The sequence below is a fragment of the Patiria miniata genome, unplaced genomic scaffold (genome assembly GCF_015706575.1).
Source record: "Patiria miniata isolate m_02_andy unplaced genomic scaffold, ASM1570657v1 HiC_scaffold_17, whole genome shotgun sequence".
Classification (NCBI taxonomy): Eukaryota; Metazoa; Echinodermata; class Asteroidea; order Valvatida; family Asterinidae; genus Patiria; species Patiria miniata.
Window position 1 is genome coordinate 5,187,669 of NW_024037055.1, and position 23,121 is coordinate 5,210,789.

Consider the following 23,121-nt stretch of genomic DNA (forward strand, 5'->3'; position numbering starts at 1 on the left):
ATCAAATTAAAGCTTATTTCATCATCTTTCATTTTCTTTTCAATTTTTTGGGATGACTTTTAGGAGAAATTTCCATCCGAAGATAACCCCCCCCCCCCTTAAAATAGTCCTGAAACCCATCGCCATTTTGAAAAACGATGCCTACACTCCATTGCAAAATAGAGCGCTTTTAGGGCCCGCATTTCATCCAAATTGCACAGAACTACAAGCTCACAGTCCTGTGCACGGCTTCCACCCGTATTCTTTTTACAAACCCTCAAGTTTATGGCCCACCTGTTCAAAAGAATACGAAGGCATGCAAATCGTGATTTGGCCGGCGTAGGCAATTTTGGACCGATCTACTACAACCCTATAGCCTACACAGGTTGGCGTTTGGCTAGCGCGATTTCAGCATCACAAAAGTAGGGCAATTTCAATAGGATACGTTAACTTTGAACATCGTCAATCAACCAAATTGACATGATGTAACAAGCACTTAGAAAGTCCCGAATCGGAACGGATTTCGTTTATATTGAATTGTCAAGAGTATTTATTGGTTAACGGCACTATGGCGCCAATGCAGCTACATGTACTTTTAATTTCGTCTCTCAGGGAAGCTTCGAAACCACTTACTTTAATTGATCGGGCGTTGTCATTACTAATGCCATACAAGGATCAGTGATGCTTATAAATATGTATCAACCTCACTCTGCTAACCATACGGTAGTCCGAGGGACACGTATCATCGCATTTTGCAAGCCACCTTGCGTGCACTTCTTCCGAATGCCGGCCTTTATTCATAAACTTCCAAGTCACGTTTGTAAATTAGTACCCTGTCAAGCACGCATGCATATTGGCAGTGAAAATACGGCTTGCATTGGTGAAAGAAGGATGGGGAGACTGTCCCCACCCATTTTTTTAGGCCCAATTTGTCCAAATTTGTCCAAATTTGTACCAGCCGTGCGTAGATTTTAACACAATGTACATAAATGTGCAATTTATTTTCACCAAACAGTGTTTTAGCTGTAACATTATGCTTGTTTACCGCCCTTTTCATTCAAATAGCCCATGGGAGTAAATGCGCATTATGTATGTACATACATCATTGCACATCGCCTATTGTCCAGCCCCCCTCCCCCGTCCCCTTTCGAACTTTCAGGCCTGGTCCTCCACCCCCCCCCCCCCCCCATGTTGACAAGAAATCGCCACCCCTGGCGACTTCCATGTAAAAAAAATCTGTTTTGTATACGCGCCCAACATAATGTGACGTGCGTGCGAATACAATTTAGCATTGAGTTATTCTCCACATAAAATGACTTCATAAACTTTGCCGCGCTTCCTAATAGATGAAATTGCACGCAGCATTCGAGAAGTTCGTCAATTTGATAGGCTTTGTCTCGTTTCCGCATATCGGTGGAATACCATGGCAACTTTCTCTCGGCATTTTATCGTGTTTGACCTCGATCGATAACGGGATGATATTAGACTCGGCAGTCGCAACAATAACCTCGACGTGAGTAATGGACGTCTAACTCGAAAATATCGTCCAGGCCACACGTTTGCAGTTGAACTTTGTTGAATGTACTTTGTGTACACAAACTGGTTGCAAATGTCTTTACTCTCCCTATAGCCACGCCCATACTCAACGCCCAGCTCCGCCTTATATACGCTAGGCCGACGTGTTTTCCACGCCACGCCCCATTATCGATAACTCTCATGTAACGATGTACCCACACCCTCCAAGCAATACCATTGACAAAAACATACGTGGTTCACCTATAAATAATTGTTAAGCCACGCCTTCTCTAAAAAAATCGCGCCACGCCCTTCACCATGATAGTTGCTCTTATATCTTTAACTCCCTAGGCCTTTTTACTAGGATGTAGCCTCAATTCTGCTCATTCCTCCATTACTTCTTGAATATGGTCCGTGAGGGGTGACCAATGCCGGAATCCTGCAAAATCCTGCGGCAGTGACTGTCAATAATTATGTTGAGGCTTGGCCAGTAACATTCTGGAGCAGTACGGACGATTTCAATCATAATCCAGGCCTATATTTATGCATGGCTGAGCAAAAACAAAACACAAGGTCCGGCCCAAGACCTTGACAAAGTGCATCCTACGAAATCAGTAACGCACTTTTGCCATGTAACCTCAATCCTCCAAATTCCTCCACGGTGGCAAAGAGGGTTTTTTGAAGGATTCAGGGCGGTTAGGGATCCCAAAATGGCTCAAATTGTTGTTCTTGTATTTATGACTACATATTCATTATGGGTCCACACTGAGAAAATTTTCTCGAAGAGTACAGCGATGGCATTTAGTCCAAAATTATTATTTTCCTTCTCTTTTTTATCTTGCTTTGATGGGTCACCTTGCTCCATTATTTGAGGCTACTCTCAAGTACACATGCCATCCAGTAAACCAAGTAAGCATTGATCGATTCCGAATGACGTCACGCGTCAATTAATTATTCCAATAACAAGCGAGAAACCATCCGGCAATTCAGGATGTCCAACCTAATCATTTTCATTAAATAACAAGGATTTTAACAGACCGGTACTTAAGGCTACTCGTTACGCGCACAGACGGAAAGACGTATTTTTGCAGATGGTGATATTCATGTCAATACATGGTGAGTCAAAAATTTGATATTTAATAAAAACATATTTAATATGTGCCTCGCTCCGTTTCACACAAAAAAAACTTATTATAAAATACATGTTATTGACTGGTAACTGTGAAAAGTGCCCGTAATTTGCATACTCTATTTCCAAGTTTTGTCTATTTTAATAATTAAAAGATCACATAATTCCGCTGTCCAACATTGATCATTTACCGTTCGCGAACTGATGGATACCATTAAATACAATTTATATAATGAGACATGGACATATTCCAACCTCCACGAATGAACGAAAACTTGCAAAGGAAAACAGACAACATTTCCATCAACATTTCAGGGGGAAAAAGAGTTGACTTGTTCCTCATAATCAAAATATAAAAGCTGACAACGAAGAAATAATTATTATAAGATGGAATTTTGCGTCGGGGTGATATAAATCATCGAAGAAATAATTATTCAGTTTTGACTTAAATGATTAAAATCTCATTTTGTATTTGAATGCCTGTGTGTAACCTGTATTTCTCACTCAGCTCAAAATAGCTGTCAATGGCATTCCATAGGCACCTATAAAAAATTATGTCTTTCAGTTAAAAACATGCATAACTTGTGATGGAATGGATCAATTTCAGTAATTTTGTGTACGAACATGCTCTTTTAAGACATGCTTTATTCGTCTATTAAATTTGATTGCTTTTTAAGAAAACATATCATTAATCCAGGTCACTTTCTTTTTGACTTACCCTGTACAAGGAAATAGACTTATAGTGAGCTGAAGATACAATTATTGTAAACTTTTAGCTTGAATGAAATAAGCAGTGTAGTAAAACACGTGCTATTATATAGATGAAGTAAGACAGTAAGAGACGAAGTGGTACTTGAGCTGATGTGGTTTATTCGGTTGGCTGTGACGCTCTCCGTCTGATTTCTAGATTCTTCTGGTTTTTATACAGTAAATGGACATTCCAATCTTACAGCTATCTTACAGGTTTTCTTGCCTTATTAGGAATTGTTCACTAACTATTGAATATTAATAATACAAGATTGAAGGTGTTTGGTCAACTTGTATCTGGGGCAGGGCTTGGCAAATTAATAGAACAATCGGATTTCCTTATAAGTCCGTGGGCTGAATCACTGTGGCCTTCCGGTGCAGCCCAGCATCCACCCACGCGGACCTTGTGGATAAACTGGCATGTCTCATTACCAGGAAAGTGGTCCTGTTCCTTGAAGGTCAACTTATACAGTAAACATAAAACCTGATATTTTATCATGGTGATAAAAGTGTCCTGTCATTGAAATTAGATGTAGGGTTGCGTTTTACAAGATTATTCATACAACGAATTGGCTATACATGTACATTACCTTAGTTAAAAAAAAAATCGTGACACAGTGGACAAAAGCACCATTTTTTCACCAAAGCATCTCCATGGTATACCTTTTCGAAAAAAAAGACGGACGCAAAAAAATGGATGATAGGAAGGGCATGTATGACGTCATTATGACGTCATCAGTTAATTATTACATGAAAAAAATATAAATTGATAATAATCTTCAGAACTACAAGCATTACAGCAATAAATGTGGTATGAAATTAAAGGGGACAGCAAGCTCTTTCATTTGGGTGGTATGTCATGGGGATGGAATATAGTTAAGGGTGATTTTGTGTGCCAAAAAAAACCTTTTTAGGTCAAAAGACATGTTTTTAGGCTAAAATCATGGATTTTGGGTAGTCACATTGACACCTAGTTTAAACATGCGAACAGTATGTGGTATTATGAGATGTTGTTTTTAAGTTCGAGAGAAAAGTTCAAATTCTATGCCAAAAGAGTTTTTGTAGTTGATTATTAGTATCATAAATATGTTTAAACTTGTTCCAGAGATAAGCGGAAAAGTGAGGCATCTTATAGCCAGCTACATTAGTAACAAAAATGCTAAGGATCGTTACATGGTATTTAAAAGCACCATTTTTTCACCAAAGCTTTGCCAATGTGTTACGATCAAAAATAGGGTAGGATGCAAAAAATCAGATGACAGGAAGGGTACTTTATAACGTAATAATGACGTCACAATATACTACCGAGCTCGTACAGTAATTAATTGTAGAAAATAAGGTCGTGAAGCGTTGCGATGAGATTCCAAGTAATTAATTTGACATGGTGAGGGTTAGGGAATTGAAGAGTGATATAATCAGTGACATTTAAGTAACAATAAGCTGATTTGCTGTTGCAGTGACGTCACTATTTTTAAATTTTCTTGAAAAATCTAAGCATTTTTGATTATGGACAAAAGTGTTACAATGACGGTATTTGTCACGCAGAAAATAAATTTTGTGAAATTGTGCGGCTCCTTGAATTTGGTCTTTACCACATCCGTTTGTTTTGACCATTTACTATAGCTGGAAGAGGTAACATTCTTATATGTGTTGTATATTACGGGTAATGAGGTATGGGTAAGGAGCCAGACAGAAAGGAACGTGGTAACCTGAAATAGATTAACAGAGTGGCCGGAAATGGTGATGGTACAAACGGGGGCCGCCCGATAGTCCGAAGGTCCAATAGTCCGAAGGTTCTTTAGTCCGAAGGTTCGATAGTTCAAATGCACAAAATTTCCATAAGGGGGTTCGTTAGTCCGAAAATGAAATAAGGTTCGTTAATCCGAACATTTGATGCAATAGTCCGAAGGTTCATTAATCCGAAGGTTCATCAGTCTGAAGGTTTATTTATCCGAAGGTTCGATAGTCCGAATTTAGAATAGGGTTAATAAGGTTCAATAGTCCGAAACGAAAATAACAAGCCCGCGGGAACGGGGGGTGCTGTGGGTGCTGCAGCACCCCCAACTTTTCGGATTGGGGTGCTGAAATATGCTTCAGCACCCCCTACTCCCGGGCAAAAATGTGTTCCAGCCGGCAGTGTTCTACGACGTTGAAATTGCTCCGCTGCGCTATACAACTTGCTCTAAAAAAATATCTCCTTCGTTTTGTTCGTTTCTAGTTTTGCCCGGCTAAGCGCGGCGCTTCGAACGTCAAGCACAAAGTAACACTGTAAAATATCAGGAGGAGGTATTTTCTAAATTTTTAGGCAGTGCAGAATCGATATTTCTCTCAATGTATCTAAAATCATGACACGTCTATGATATTTCCGCCACGATGGAAGCTATGACCCGAAAAAAATAACCTCGGCCATGACAATGGTGGCAAAGTTGATTATGCTCGCCACGATTTTTTTCATTCAATCTTTCAATAGGGGCAAAGTTCATACCTTTCCCCTGAAGGTTTTTCTTTTCATTTAAAAGTTTCATTGACGTCGCTAGCATTCTGTACTCAACATTAACAAATATCAAGGTTCACACACATCCCAACCTAATAGGAGTGGGACGGGCTTCCACTGAAACTAGTTCCAGTGTAGTTTCGTTTTAATAAAAAAGCTATTCATGTGTTACCCTTTGCAAGTTTTTTTCTCATAAAAACTCAGTAGACCGATAAATCCTTGCCTAGCCCCTTAACTTGCCCCTACCGATAATAAACATCAAGATGCATTTGGTCTGTTAGTCTTTTATATTTGCCATTCCCTGTAACAAACAAATAACACTGCAAATATATCAAGAGCTATCGTTTAGGCCTATGTGAATATTTTTATGAACAGAAATTCACCCGCTTCCAGTGGAACCATTTTGTTTTAACTTGACCCCAAAAAACACCCTTTCGAGTTTTATAAGTTTAAGTAAATACTTCAGTATATTTCATCACAGTGCATCCAGAATCCAACATTTTCAGGGGCCTTAAAGCAGGCCCCTGGCCCTGTGGCCCCACGCCGTAAGGGCTCGGAAAATAAAACAAAACATACACGACGGAATTTACTAAATGCAAGAAAGCAGCCTAGCAACAATAATATTTACACGCGATGTCATGCATAATGATAAAATTCTTTTTTCAGAATTTAATGGAACAAAGAATGGAGATGAAAATACAGGGTTTTCGACTTTTCAGTACAGTAGAAACGTTATAAGAGCAACAGTATATTCTAAACAAAAACGTGAAATAAAATGTCTTTATAATCTCAAAAAACGTTTGCTAAAAAAGTCGCGGCGCTTCGAACGTCTAGCACAAAGTAACACTGTAAAATATCAGGAGGAGGTATTTTCTAAATTTTCAGGCAATGCAGAATCGATATTTCTCTCAATGTATCTAAAATCATGACATGTCTATGATATTTCCACCACGATGGAAGCTTTGACCCGAAAAAATAACCTCGGCCATGACAATGGTGGCAAAGTTGATTATGCTTCCAACGATTTTTTTTTATTCGAACTTTCAATAGGGGCAAAGTTCATACCTTTCCCCTGAAGGTTTTTCTTTTCATTTAATAGTTTCATTGACGTTGCTAGCATTCTGTACTCAACATTAACAAATATCAAGGTTCACACACATCCCAACCTAATAGGAGTGGGACGGGCTTCCATTGAAACTAGTTCCAGTGTAGTTTCGTTTTAATAAAAAAGCTATTCATGTGTTACCCTTTGCAAGTTTTTCCTCATACAAACTCAGTAGACTGATAAATCCTTGCCTAGCCCTAAACTTGCCACAAAGCAGCCTAGCAACAATAATATTTACATGCGATGTCATGCATAATGATACAATTCTTTTTCCAGAATTAAATGGAACAAAGAATGGAGATAAAAATACAGTGTTTTCGACTTTTCAGTATAGTAGAAACGTTATAAGAGCAACAGTATATTCTAAACAAAAAAGTGAAATAAATTGTCTTTATAATCTCAAAAAACGTTTGCTAAAAAAGTCATATGAAAGTGGCTAGGAATCGCCTCATATTGCACCACAGAGCATCCATATTCCAAAACTTTTAGTGGCCCTTTAAGCCACGCGGTAAGGGCTTTGCGCTCAGCGTTCGCATTAATTTTGTCCGTCCTTTAGAAATTCCAGCACCCCCTGGCAAAAGTTTGTTCCAGCGGGCTTGAAAATAAGGTTCAATAGTCCAAAGGTTCGATAGTCCGAAAAGACTCTATGATGATCCGATGGTCCGAATCGACAGTAAGGTCCGATAGTCCGAATCGACAATAAGGTCCGATAGTCCGAATCAACAGTAAGGTACAATAGTCGAATTGACAATTAGGTTCGATAGTCCGAATCGACAATAAGGTCCGATAGTCCGAATCAACAGTAAGGTCCGATAGTCCGAAGAGTCATACTGACGAACCATAATGCCCATTCGGACAATCGAACCTTATTCTCAATTCGGACTATCGAACCTTTTTCTCAATTCGGACTATCGAACCCTATCGTCTATTTGGACTATCGAACCTTCGGATTAATTAACCGTATTCTATTTTCGGACTAATGGGACCTTCGGACTATCGAATCTTCGGATTATCGAACCTTCGGACTAATGGGACCTTCGGACTAACGAACCTTTAGACTAATGACCCTTCGGACTAGAGAACCTTCGTACTATCGGGCTGTAACCATTACAAACAAAATACCAGTGCAGCAAGTCATGTCCTGCAATTTGTAAAGGTTTTTAGTTTGGGACGTGAAAAAGACAAACAATCCATGATGCACAAGCACAAGTGTGTTTCTCGATTAAATGCACCATCCTTGTCGTTGATGGACCGTCTATCCTATTGAAGTATCCATCAGACATCATCTTCTGTGTGACACGAGCAGGCATCTCTGAAGGTCCACTGTGTGAGTAGTTTATCCTTTCTTGTTTCCACAAAGCTGGATTGCGACTGAGATCGTGCAAATAAATAATCTTTAAAAAAGCTTCATCTGTAGTCTTGTTTATTAATTATTAGTGATTTTGGTAAAAATGAACAGAGGTCTTTGTAGAAATTGTAGATATAATTCATCTTGCGTAAAATATACCTTTGCAAGTTTACAAACTTCCATATTTTGCAACATTGGAACGTATAATTGGTTTGAACATTCTACCTTTTTATTGCTTATGTGAACTGTTACTATCGTATTTCAGGACAGTCATCATGGATTGTTCTGCTTGCATTATATGTATGCAAACTACACCAGAAAAACTACGTTGTCCACAAAAAGGTTTAAATTGTAACGGCGGAGAAGTATATACTCAATTCCTGGCTAATGTTGAAGGGTTTAGGGCAACCATGCATTGCCAGTTGATGTAGAATACGGAGCCGAAGGGACAGTAGAAACTTTTGTGGAAAATAATGCCTCGTGGCATCATTCCTGAGGTAACATTTATGAGATAATCATGACGTAAGACATTGCATTTTAACGAATCATTGATCACAACAGGGGATAGGAGCGAGGGTCAAATGTACATGTACATACATGTTTAATTTAATACATTAAATTAGGAAACATCCCTCATTTTATCAAACTATTTGTATTTAAATCTTTTAAAGATCTAAGAACAAAATTGGCAACTGCACTGATTTCCTTGATCTCAGAAACGTATATTGAATGTAAAAAAAACGATCCATGGCTTATTCCTAACTAATATCTCAATTTTAATGTATAAGTGTGTAATGATTAGCCGATGACGTCATAATGATGTAATAAATGGCCCTTCCCATCATCCAATTTGTGTATCCTACCTTGTTTTTGAAAAGGTAAACAATGGAGATACTTTGGTGTGAAAATGGTGCTTTTGTCCACCCGTGTCACGATTTTATCACTAAGGTACCTCACTTTTCCGCTTATCTTTGGAACAAGTTTAAACATTTAAGACACTAATAATCAATTACAAAAACTCTTTTGGCATGGAATTTGAGCCTTTCTCTCTGACTTAAAAACAACATCTTACAATACCACATACTGTTTGCATGTTAAAACAAGGTGTCAAAGTGACTACCCAATATCCATGATTTTAGCCGAAAAAACAGGTCTTTTGACCAAAAAAGTTTTTTTGACCCACAAAATCACCCTCAACTATATTCCATCCCAATGACATACCACTCAAATGAAAGATCTTGTTGCCCCCTTTAATTTGATACCAAATTTGTTGTTGAGATGCTTGCAGTTCTGAAGATTATTATTAATTTATATTTTTTCACGTAATAATTAGCTGATGAAGTCATAATGACGTCATACATGCCCTTTCCATCATCCAATTTTTTGCGTCCGTCTTTTTTTCGAAAAGGTATACCATGGAGATGCTTTGGTAAAAAAATGGTGCTTTTGTCCACTGTGTAACGATCCTTAGCATTTTTGTTACTAATGTACCTCACAACATCACTGTTATCTCCCATCATTTTTTTCGATCTTCCATAATGTATGTGCTTCTTCCACCCCCCCCCCCCCCCCAAACGTGTCCAGGAATTGCCGACGTGAAAACTTGATTTCTCAAATGAAAACTTTACATTTTTGTGACTATCGTATATTGGCAAGAAGTGCACGTTTTCCGATACAGATGTTTTATGTGAAGCACTTACAACAACAACCACAAAAACCACAACAACAACCACAACAACAACAACAACAATAGTCAATAATTAAATGGCGCAAATTCCATTTGAATATGATCAAACGCGCATCACAATTATTATCCCTGTTCATCCGGAATGAGACCCTGAAGCAGCTCGAGATCCTCGCAATATGGTCTCTACTTCACAGGTACCCATTCGTACTCCTGGACGGAGAGAGGCAATCACAGTAAAGTGCCTTGCCTAAGGGCACAAGCACCATGTTCCCTCAGGATTCGAAACCATGACGGCGCACGAGTCGAACACCGTTGGACCACAGCACCCCACAAGCACGTATCCTGACATTTCATACCTTTTTTTACTGCAAAAGTTTCTCGTATCACGGCGTTGCTAATTCTTCAAAATGTCACCAAGTCATGTACACTGACGCATTCATACATCTACATAGAAACAGCTTCCTTTTTATATTTCAAACTCGCAAAAGTGCTTTTGATGTACTCCATCAACAAAGTCATTTTTTATTCATTTTCCTGACAACTTGATCAAAAGACTTATCAGAGACACATATATATTGTTTCATTTGACAGAAATAGCGCATACATGGTCACTGATTGACAGAGCTGCACTTATATGGAAGACGGCAAACGCCAACTACATGCCAGAACACGAACCTCACAAGCACAATTCATTCCAAAGTCAACGGAAGACTGAAACACGTAATTGAAAATTTCATTTCAGCGCAGGCCGAGTCTTTGGTCCAATATCCCGACTAACAAACTACAGCTCCTTTCCCCGCTTGCACGAAGATCAAGTGGCCAATTTTAACAATCTTATAACCTTCTCCCAAAGTACAGGAACGCGTCGTGAATACAGATCGAGTCGTTATAGCCAATACCTTGTAAGAAATGAATTTCAGAAATGCAAAAATTGAAAAGATCGCGTGCGAAATAGCTCTCCCTGATGACGTTCAAAGTCCCCCTCTTCGTGAATTGACTTCACACTGTTCTTCATTGTGATTAATTTGAAACAATTCTTAAGTGTTCATACTCCAACCAGTTTCCTTATATACCTGGTGTCAATTTTTAATAAGTTACCAGTTACATTCGGACGAAATTATTAATTCAACACCGAGTCACTTAACTTCTATTTTGTATTCTTTATAAAAGCTGATGATGAGCTTTAGGCCTAGTTTATTCTCCATTGGATTCCTGCACTTATGGCAGCATGCATGGTTGTTGAAGGGAATAATGTCAAACAGTGTAGTTGTACATGTATCTGGAAATACGTCAGTAAGCAAACCCTTGTCAAGGATCGACATTAAAACAAACTCATCTATCCCTGTTTTCTGTCCTTCCCTGTATATTTAATCCGTCCTCTGTTAGACCTTCCGCTCCATCCTCTGTGACCTTCACCTACACTGATGTGCCCACACCCAATTAATCCCTTTTGTGTTTCTCCTTCCAACCCTGCATGCTTGTGAGTCCCTACATGTTTGTTTCGTGTACCTCCGTCATTTTGCCTCTAAAGAAGAACTTATTAAGTTTACAACATCAGGCCGCAATTAAGTTTGTTTTTAACTCATATAATGACAGGTGTTTATTAAAAACTGGGAAATACCCCAAGTTGCGGGCAATGATTGTGAACATGGCACACTTTCCTTGCAAAATTGTTTCCTCTCTAGCTTTTACACTCTTAAATAAACCTGACCCAATTGAAAACGCTTATCATCAATGAAGTTTTCAACAATCTGGGTTTCACTACAACTACATTTTGTACGATGGTACAAAGTCACATAAACATTTCCCGAAAGCAATATTTAGTCTAGTGGTGTGCATTTACAGGTAGTACGGGAGCCGGGTACCCGCCTGGAAAACAATCACGGGTACCCGGGTACCCGTTCAAGAAACCCAACCCCAAAATTTAAATCTCGGAAGTTGCTGTTCAGATTGTTCATGAAAGTGCGCACGATATCTATTACCACATCGGTGCGTCAACACAGCAAGACCAATATAAGAGTGTAAAGTGAGCTTTTATAGCCTATAACGTTGTAAACCGCGACTTTCGCGAGCGTTACAAGCGTGGAATATGCTTTGGTTTTTCCATGTAGCCTGGTCTCGTTTTGAAAATTCCCCGCAAATGACATTCAAAACCTTTCATTTTCATTGTCGGAGAAGTTACAAAGTAATTTGTCAAGTTGGTTACGGGTACCAGATCCGTAAATCTGGACCCGGTTTCTGACACCAGCGGTCGGGTACTCGGGTATACCCTGTTCAGATGTACAGATTAACTCGGTCTGAAAAAAGCAATATTCTGTCCTCGCCATAAAATTGTGATTATAATCGAAAGTGGAGACGCGCAGCTAATGAAACGGTCAAATTGAAGAGGCAATCAGGATTATCTCAAAGTTCACAAAAAGTGCCGACAGCTATAAAGGTACATAGGTCCACATATCTTCACTAGATTATTCCATGCTTCGTGAGAGTTCCTTTTAATAATACGACAGTTTTTGTTTCATATTAACTTAGTTGATGTTTCTAAATGATGCTTGACGTCATTAATTTTGTCCACTTTCTGAAAATTATCTGCCAACTGTAGCTTTCTGGACACGGAGATATTACTTTCGGTTCGTCATTTACAATAATTTGATATTTTTTTTTTTTTATTTTTTTTACATATAAGACAACTATTGAGGTTACTTACAACTATCGGCGTGCATCAGTGCTTAGAGGTTCTTTTAATTTCGAAAGTAATGACTGGATCACGATTTGCCTGCCAATGAAGAAAACATTTCCTGTATCATTAACAAGACAATCAACCAGATTATCTATAGATCAAATAACTCGGGAGAGATAATTAAGTCTAAACGCCCCCTTACCTATCGAACTTCTCTTTTCAAATCTAAGGAAATCCACTCTATACTGATATTCGGAAAATACCATCAAATTAGGCTACCAAAAATAATTTTTGTTTTGCAAGTTTTTTTAGAATTTTTTTTCTTTTTGCAAATTGACAACATCAAAGAAACACGTCGCTTGCAATCTTGCAACTGTGGTAATATTTTGTAGGCTAAAATACCCCATTTACTTTCCCAACTGTCTATTTGTCGCAATAAACTCATGATAAACCGTATAGGCCATTTCATAGCTTAAGACTTGTTTAAAAAAAAATTCGATTAATCAGCTTCGACCCAGTCTATGGAAGATCCCCTTGCCTAGCAGACTTGGATGCAAAACTATATCGGGTTTTCCGTAACCCGTTCTTGTATTTCAAAACAATGGCTTCCAAATTGACCAATAAACAGCTTAATCCACATTTCTGATCGAAATGACGTCACAGTTTCTAAAGTCGACTCCGATTGGCGGGTGCGCGGGGTCGCATACAATTCGCACTTTAGGATGAGACCATGGAGGTAGTTCGACCGTGGCTCAGCACTCGTGGTGTGATCTTCTGACTAGCTTCGACTTTCAGCAAGTGAAAAAACGTAGTATTTAGAATTGTTTAGCTTTAACTTGAATCTCAGACATAAAATCATCCGTGTTTCTATCCCATAGTGGGGTAGATAGGGGGAATATTTGGGGGAATTGTGCCTTTGAATGATACAAACATGGAATTCGGCACACCGTGTCATGAGAATGATATTTGGCTGTATATAGGGCCATCGCAGATTTGTCCTTTGAACAAAAATATAGGTAGAATAACAAGCAATTTTCAAAATTTTCAAAATGGCTGCCATTGGTTGTTATTCTACCGATTTTTTTCCCGGACAAATCTGCGATGGCCCTATAGCCAAATATCTTTCTCATGACGTACTCTGACTGTGTGCCAAATTCCATGCTTGTAATCATCAAAGGCACAATCCCATCACCCATCTGCCGGCGTACCAAACGTCTGTTGATCAAACTGGTATTATTTAACTTGTAGAATTTCTATTTACCGTGTACAGAATATCCCATCTGGTTCAAGGACCATTTATCGATTAAACGTTTGTAACGGTTCCTTTCATCGTATACGATGCCTGCACAATAAACACTGATGAGCAAATGTCAATCTTAATTAACCATATGCATCTGCCCCCTCTAGTTACTATACCGTCTTCAATAATGGTAACTGATCCTCGCGAGCTCGGTTATATAAATTAAACTACGGTTTTTCTTTGGTCGTTGCCTGCAGACTTGAGAATTGCGAGGAACGATGAATAAATAAATGGTCTTCGATTTTATACAGGGTGTATCAAAAAGAAAGTGACTGAATTTCTTTTTTTTTAATAATATTTGGCTTACTCCATGTCATAAGAAAAACACATCTTATTGACTTTTAACTGTGAAAATTGCACGTAATTTGCATACTCTATTCCCAGGTTATGTCTATTTCAATATAAAGAGCACAAAACTCGGCTGTTTTACGAACTGGTGAATACCCATTGAGTACAATGAAACATGGACGTTTTCCCACCTCGATGAATGAACGAGAACTTGCAAAGGAAAACACACAAATTGCCATCAATATTTCAGGAAAAATATTTGACTTGTTTCCTCATATTCAAAACACAATATCTGACACAGTAAAAAATAATGTTTCAGTCTTGACTTCAATTATTAAAATCTCATTTGTATTTGAATGCTTACGTGTAGGCCTAATCTGTAATTCTCATTAAACTCAATAGCTTCCAATGTCATTCCATGGACAGCTATAACAATGATGGGTTCTTTTAGTAAAGCATGCATAACTTCAGATAGCATGGATCAATTTCAGTATTTCTTCTTCTTTTTTTCATAGGAGTGGAAGAACATGCTCTTGTAAGACATACTTTATTGGTGTATCAAATTTGATTGCTTTTTAAGAAAGAAATCTTTAATCCGGTTCACTTTCTTGTCTACCCACCCTGTAATTTGCTATACTATCGTAGATGATACTATTTGGGAGACACTTTAGCGTCAGAAGTTGTACATATGGGGGACAGGTGGAATTAGGGAGATATTTCAATGTCTCCCTAATGCCTCAGCACCTAAGCTAGATCGGTTGCTCGTGGTCCAATTAGTACAATTATGCCCAAATTTGTAAGGGTTGGAAAAGGTAAAATTGGGGTTAGGGGTCGGGAAAGTCAGAGATAAAAAGAGTGAGGGAAAATCTCCCTGATGGTATATTTTCCGGTTATTTTTATCAGTACGAAAATCACCAAATTATGGTCCGTAGGCTTCGCTTACACGAGGTTATTTTTCAAATGTACTGCTTCGGTACAACTTATGAAATAATTATTGTTCAATAAACCCAATACGATGTTTATTTCTGAATGCAGAGGTTTTAGCAGCGTAACAAAAACAGGTGGATGGATAAAATTCCCCCATAATCTTTCGATTACACGACCTAATTTATATTGCCAGATACTTAGCGTTGCGAAGTTCGGTCTACTGTCCTGACATGACAGCGAATGCGTGTCTTACCTCGAGGATGACGTCTTTAATCGACTACCTATCGCTCACAGCAATGCTGTGCCGAAAAAAACCGCAATGGCTGGCCCTTAATTTCCTTTCTATTAGAGCAACTGCATTTCCTTGACGAGACATTTTGCGTGTGTCGGCAACTGCGCTGGCCGGCTATGGACAAAAAAATTCGAACAAAGCTGACGTTATTAAATTTCCATCTCTAACAAACATGTCCCATCAAAGACGACATTGGGAATTTGTTTATCTGCCACAATGTCTGAACATTTTAAATTGCTTTACGATTGCCGTCTGTAAGGTGGTCTATGGAATATCCCCTTGCACAGCAAGGGTCTTATGCGAGCAGATTCGGCTATTAATTATGCAAAACAAGACTGCGTCTTGACCTCGAGTCTCTGACCAGAGTCAGCGGGCGCCGGGCGCCTTCTATCGGGCCTTCCGTAACCCGTTGCTGTATTACAAACTGGCATCCAAATTGGCCAATCCACAGAAAATAGTCCACATTTCTGATCGAAATGACGTCACAGTCGCCATAGACCACTCCGATTGGCTGGCACGGGGTCGCATAAAAGTTACTTGCTACGATATACCAGACGATCGTACCGTAGTTTAATTGCTCACGTGAATGTCTGATACCCAGACTACCTGCAAGGAGCCGTCCATAAAGTACGTACGAACGAAATGCCGACTATTTAGACTCCCCCACCTGCACGCATGGAATACGCAGTGGAAACAACATCCCCTCCTCCCCCTGTACGCATGCGCGTTCCATATTCCTTTTTGACTTAGTTTACAGACTACCCTATTCTAGCATCATTTTATGTCATAGTAAACCTGCTGTAGTAGTATGATTAAAATTCCTGTTAAAACAATATTTGATGCACAAACGCTGGTCCTGGTCGGCACTAAATTACACTGATTTCATGACAATTATTAAAAGCAAATTATCGCTCTGTAATGTACGCATTGGCGTCAACACAACACCAACCCCAACCCCCGTATGCATGGTGTCGCATTGTTAACACCCCCCCCCCTTCGTAAGTACATACTTTATGGACGGTCCCTAGAACGCTTACGTCTGACAACCTAGCTCGATCATGATAAATAGAGACTGGTGTTTGTGTCGATATCACAGGTCATATAGCTATCCAATTAATTAACACGCGCGCGTGTACGATAACCCAACTCAGCTGACACGTATGACAATCTCCTAGCACGGTTTAACAAACAAGCCATATGTAGGGGGGGGGGGGTTGGAGGTCTTTATTATCGAGAGAAGCGAGGTTGAAGGCAGTTGGGTAAAAGACAGGCAGATTTTGCGAGATCACAAAGTCACTCTCAAATCAATGTAAACGAACCGTCCAAAATAATACTACTCAATCAAAAAAAGCTTCATATCTCAGTTGTCTAGACCTAGAGACCGTTGTCTCGATAAAACAGACAGAAAATGTAGTATTTCATTCATTTGGATGCGCGCCAAATTATGACAAAATGTGTACAGACAAACATACGAAACCGTGTGCTGTGTGAAAACTTTGTAACTCGATATGTTTTATAAATAAAAAGTTATTACCTACCTAGTCTGATGATCGGACATTCACTTGGGCATTCACGGAGTCGACTTTAGATAATGTGACGTCATTTCGATCAGAAATACGGACTGTGGATTGGTCAGTTTGGATGCCATAGTTTTGTAATACATGTACATCAACGGGGTACGGGAGACCCGATATAGAAGGCACCCGCTAAATGGTCCGAATCTCGAGGTCAAGACGCAGTCTTGTTTTGCATTAATCGCCGAATCTGCTTGTATATCATAGACTCTTGCTGTGCAAGGGGATATCGGGTCTTCTGGAACCCGTTGTTGTGTTACAAAAACATGGCATCCAAATTGGTCAATCCACAGTTTAGTCCACATTTCTGATCGAAATGACGTCACAGTTTCTAAAGACCATTCCGATTGGCTGGCGCGCGGGGTCGCATAAAATTTACATGCTACGATATACCAGACGTTCGTACCATGGCTTTGCCCACGTGAATGTGTGATCGTTAGACTAGTCTGTATTAGAGGCTTCAACAAACTGAAGCGCTTGGGAAAATGACAAATCACACAATGATAATGTTTTCTTTACTGTCCTTGATTTTGATGCAAGAATGTTGCACGTATTCCTTAACCTAATCAAACAATCTCTGTTTGACTCCACACCTTGCTGTTTCACGAATAGTTGACACTTTTAACAAGGCCCGTGCGACAACAACCGAACGAGGCTGTTAATTCGTACTTTACTAGATTTTACATGCAACGTCATATTTGCAACAGCAAAGGGCGTGCTTGAACAACCATTTCACTTGTTAAGCATATTAAATTATGTGCACATCGCATGTTAAGCAAAAACAAACGATCCACAACGATTCGATTACAATCGCGCTGACAGATTCGCAATGAAAATTTAACTAAAACTATATTTGGTCGATGAACAGAACATAGGGCTGTTCCGCATAACGATTTTTGTTTATGAGTTCCTGCTATTTTTGTGATGCGCAGCCTTGTATATGATAATTTCGTGAACTGAAAATACATTTATTGTACACATTTTGCTGGTGGCCAAAAATATATAAGTTTGACTAAAAACTTTTTTTTTTAAATGAAACATGCTCAATTTACCGTTAGACATTTTGATGTACGAGGGCAAAATCTTCGAAAATCAATTTCTCCCGTTTTGAAGACCGTATCTTCATGCAACTTTCAGGGTTTGTTTCCCTTATAATGATCGAACTATGTGATAAAAATCGTTTCGATATGTTCAGTGTGTTTCATTAAAATTAGAAAAATAGGCTTGGGTGCGTCCATTTTTCAAAGCTGTAACAAATAGTGTTAGCAAATTCTGTCAAAAATTTAAAGCCTCATGGTGTGCAGGGTGCAGTAAACATTTTGTTAGACCCCCTTCTTCATGAGTTATTCATAAATAAAAAATTAATGAAAAATGTCAACCTTTTTGGCGGGCTTCCATTGGTCAATACCATGATTCACGCGAAGTCACGCCGAGTGACGCTTATGAATACGTTATGGCATAACGCGCCGTTGCGGCCAAATCGGCCGTGGTATAATGTACAGGTAGCTAGATAGACCACGTGCTGTTGTTGTTGTTTTTTTTTTCAACAAAAATACGAGTCGAAACTTACCTTGGTGATAGAACGAGGTGTAACACAAGCGTTTGCAACAACAGATTAACCTGAAATTCGGTAATTAGATGATATTAGTGTTCAACTACTTGTGAAATAAAAAATGTGTAAGCATTCGTAGAAATTTAGATAAGCAAATAGATTTGGGGACCTTTCGAACGATTTTTCCACGACTTTTAGGTCAGATTTACCAGTGACCAGTATTGACGTTTCGGCATCAATAATGGCGATTTTTTTTCACTGACATGAAGTTTAGGATTTTTCCGACTATTATAATTTAACATTTAAATCATACCATATTTTTTTTTTCAAAAACAGAACGTTCAAAAAATAATGTTTGGGGGTGCAGTCAGTTCACTACTCTGTCTGTGGTGTTCAGTTACGTAATCGGATTAACTTTGCTTATCAACGCACGATGCAAAGCCTTTGCAACCGTTAGACTGTGTAGGGACTATGCCTATGCCAACTTTGAATAATGTATGACAAAGATGTATGGCCACAGTGGATGTCACAAAAATCACGTACAAAGTCTATGGGATTTGGGATAGAACAAAAAGAAGACGGAAAAGCCAAAAAGAAAAATCAGAACAAAAACAAAGGCTTTCCGCTTTTGAGCGGAAAAGCAAAACAAAAATTCAGAAAAAAACAAACGCTTTTCCGCTTTTTAAAAGCCAAAAATGAGAACCAAAAAAAGAGGTTTTTCCGCAACTTTGCGGAAAAGCCAATTCTGAAGAGACATTTGGACGTGATTTTCTACAAAAATGAATATTTCCAAGGCAGGTTGCACTTTGAGCCCTTGCCCGTATGCGTAGTCATGTACTAATGTGAAATCAATGCACGTTGAGTGTATATATTTAAGACCTGACGAGATTGTATATTTTATTTGAAATCCACACAATCCAGTGAAAAATGGCAGGAAGGCTGAAGTCTCAGATCCAAGTTCTAACTATAGGAATTCTGCTGGCATTCAGCGGCGCAGTGGAAATTGGTGAGTTGTTTCATAAACATCCATGTTATTTCTCATAGGTATAACGCACCTGTTTCTTAATTGACTGCGATGCACTGAATTGAATTTCGATGCCAGAGCTCTAATATTGTTTCGTTAATTTTGAGCTGTTTCAATATTTTAATGCAGGTTCGTGTTTGTTTTGTTTTTCTTTTTTCCTTCTGTCCTTATGCTATTTTGTTATATATCTATTTATATATATACAAATTGCATGCTATCTCTCGACGTCTGTTACTCGTTTATGGATGTTTTTTATATATCTATTTATATTTTTTATTGTACTTAATCATATCAGTGACTCGTGGTTGGATGTATTTTTAGTTGCGGACAGCGGCTCAACAAATGGTCGTGTCTCTTCGTTAGTTAGTAACAAACGTTCTATGACAGCCTGGCATGGGTATAATACCAACTCGTCCCTCGGGCCCTGACCCCATTGTGTGTCACTTTAATGGGTCTACATTGACCGCCTTCCAACTTGATCCAGTCCTGAAAAACAAAACCTTGGCTTCTGTGGACTCCTAACACTACTCCTTTCAGAAGTGACGTGGCACAATCACATCACTTTAGGAACACGAATTCGTCGGCCCGCAGCTTTCGAGATCAATTCGAGCTTGTTTTAATTTGTACAGGGTGAGTCAAAAAAAGCGGAACCCAAACCCGAAAAAATTTATTTCATATTCAAAACAGATATGTAGCACCAAAATAATAACGACTGGAAAGCCAATTTCATAAGCTACTTTTAGATGAAAGAAATACTGAAATTGCTCAATCCGTTCAAAGAATATCACCATTTAAACACAATGACCCTAAAACCTCTTTCGTCCAAAAATGCGATTTTAAGAATCGTCGTCACAATTGTCCTCGCATATCACTAGCCATAAAACCTCAGTTTAAAATACAAAAATATTCAACAAAAAGTCCTTTTGAAGGCCTGTCTTTAAAAAAAAAAAAAAAAAAAAAGATTTATAACTTATATTGTTTTCCTAATGAGGGTTGTTTATAAAGATATTGTGTACTACAGTTGTTGAAACAGGTATTCTGTGTCATTTTCTTTGTTGTTCCAATCAGTCAGAACACACAATACATTGCTTTTTTATTTTGGACGAAACAGGTTTTAGGGTAATTGCGTTTAAATTGTGATATTCTTTGAACGGATTGAGCAATTTCAGCTTATGATATTGGCTTTCCAGTCATTATTATTTTTGGTGCTACATATTTTTCTTTGAATACGAAATATATTTGTGGGGGTTTGGGTTCTGCTTTTTCGACTCACCCTGCAGGAATATAATATGATGACGATTGTTGACATCAAAAGGATCTCATTCATTTATATTTTGTCATTACAGATCCTCCAATACAGATCAACCTGACCATGGATTCACCGGTAGATATCCAATCTCGTAACTACCCCGCCAAATATCCCGGCAATTACGTCGACACCTGGCTCCTAGTCTCGCCTCCAGACACTCTCATCAGTGTCAAAGTTTTGGATTTCCAAACGGAGAAGCATCCTGTTGCTCGTGACTTGCTGTACATTGGGAATGGACTGAACTACACGTCTACGGTGAGGTACAATCTTCCTCGTTCAGCAGAAGCAGGAACGGCAGGAATGGTTCTCCAAATGATCTCATCAGGATCGGAGATGTGGCTGCAATTCTCGAGTGATTTTTTCTCGTCGTCGAATGAGAGAGGATTTCAGCTTCGAGTGCACACCATCAACAACACAGGTATAAGTAGAAAACGTGTACCGCCAACTTCAAGGCATTCATTAGGAACACATTCTCGTAAACTTAGTCCGGTTAACTCATTCTTTATGATGAGGCTTGCGGTTTTGCCGAAGTCAATTGAGTGTGATCGGCCGACTGATATAAGGTTTGTGCACAAAACCCCACGGTGCTTTGGGTTTTGTGTAGAATGGTTGCCGGACCACTTTTTACGGGAGTGTGCTAGTAATGGTATCGAGCGATGGTGATGGCCGACCCTGCGTGCAGCCAAATTTACCAATGGCATCCCTACATTTTCTCGTGCAAAGGACCCATTTTCCGACTGTAATTTTATCAAATCTGCCCTTAGATAATAGCCCAAAAGCTTGGGAGATGATCCTCGGCTATATTCGCACGATTCCACCGTTTTTTAAACCAGACGGTCTCTTTTTTTACAAAAAAATTGTAGGGCCGCTTTTTATGCAAAAGACCCGCGTAGAAATTTTCTGAACCCTAATCAATCGCGAATTTATTGCGCGCGCTGTCGGTCTAATTGCGCCATTCGGATATATCGTCTGTCCAGGCCCCCCCCCCTCCCCCCTCCCCCCCCCCCCCCACCACCACCACCACCACACCGAACAAAATTATAGTAATTAAATACTGTTTAAAAATGTGCTCGTTTATTCAGAAATTCATTAGTGTAATATCCAAACTGATTAGATGTTTCCAAAGTGTCTTTCCCATTTGGAAAAGTTCTTTTGGAAAAGTACATCATTTGCAGCTATCCGAAAAAGTAACTGACGAAGTTGGTGTTGAAAAGCATACTTTGTTTAAAGATTGTTATGACACTAAACTCCCTGTGAAATTATTCTCTCTGGTATGCTGTCATTTTGAAGAAATCAATAAAAGAAGGTTGTTTCCAAAGATGCGTAGTTCGTTTTTAATTCGGCGAAGCCGTGAGTGGGTGCGCGCAAACGTTGACACGACGCACACGCGCGCGCGGTTGCTATAATTCGTCGGTTCACTGCATGCGTGGCATCGCGTAGCTGCAATCGGCTGAATGAGAACGTGTCCCGGACGCTGATTTCGGCCCGGGCGCAATTCAAAACATGGCTCGGCAACTTTTGAATTGAAATCGAGATCCTAGGTTGTTTTTCTCGGAATATACAGCAATAACCGAGCTAAAATTTCGTCAGGTTACTGAGGTTAGTTGTTAAAGGGATATGACGGCCTGGAATGCGCCCAATTGGGCTACAAAACGTGTTTTTAAACGAAATGATATTAAATGAAAAGAGCATGACCTGTAGAATATAAACGTTCACACAACCATCTTTTAACAACTTGACGTTTTTCTAGTGAGAACCATACGAGAATGAATTTCGGGGGTCACAATATTATTTTGTCCCCAAAAAATCGAGCTGCATGTTGAGTGCTATAGGCCATCAGCCTGGGGGTTTGGCCAGTATCAAAATCAGGGCATGAATGATTATAGTGCGCATGTGCATGGTATACCGCCCCTGGAGTGGTAACAAGCATTTTGATGGACATTTTGAGAAAAAAAGGGTGATAACACCCAAAAAGCTGCCACCGCTGCAATGCTATCACCTATTTTCCAACTCTGGAGGTGTATACCTTGCCAAAAATCGCTATGACGATTATTCCCCTCATTATTTTGATACCGGTGGCAAAAATTTTGGACCGAGGCTGATGGCCTATACCGGTAGTTGTGAATCCAGCCACCCTGTTTGTCGCATTCTGCGGACGTGTAAGAAACAATATT

The 23,121-nt window shown here is 39.2% G+C and overlaps 1 protein-coding gene across 1 annotated transcript in view; it reads left to right on the forward strand.

Moving 5' to 3' along the window:
* Window positions 1-19,541: 19,541 nt before the first annotated feature.
* Window positions 19,542-23,121, forward strand: part of LOC119723592 (CUB and sushi domain-containing protein 3-like) — a 35,368-nt gene continuing 31,788 nt past the window's right edge. Inside the window, exons 1-2 of the mRNA XM_038194320.1 lie at window positions 19,542-19,620; window positions 20,985-21,365. Coding sequence (XP_038050248.1) covers window positions 19,542-19,620; window positions 20,985-21,365 — 460 coding nt within the window. The remainder of the gene's footprint in view (window positions 19,621-20,984; window positions 21,366-23,121) is intronic.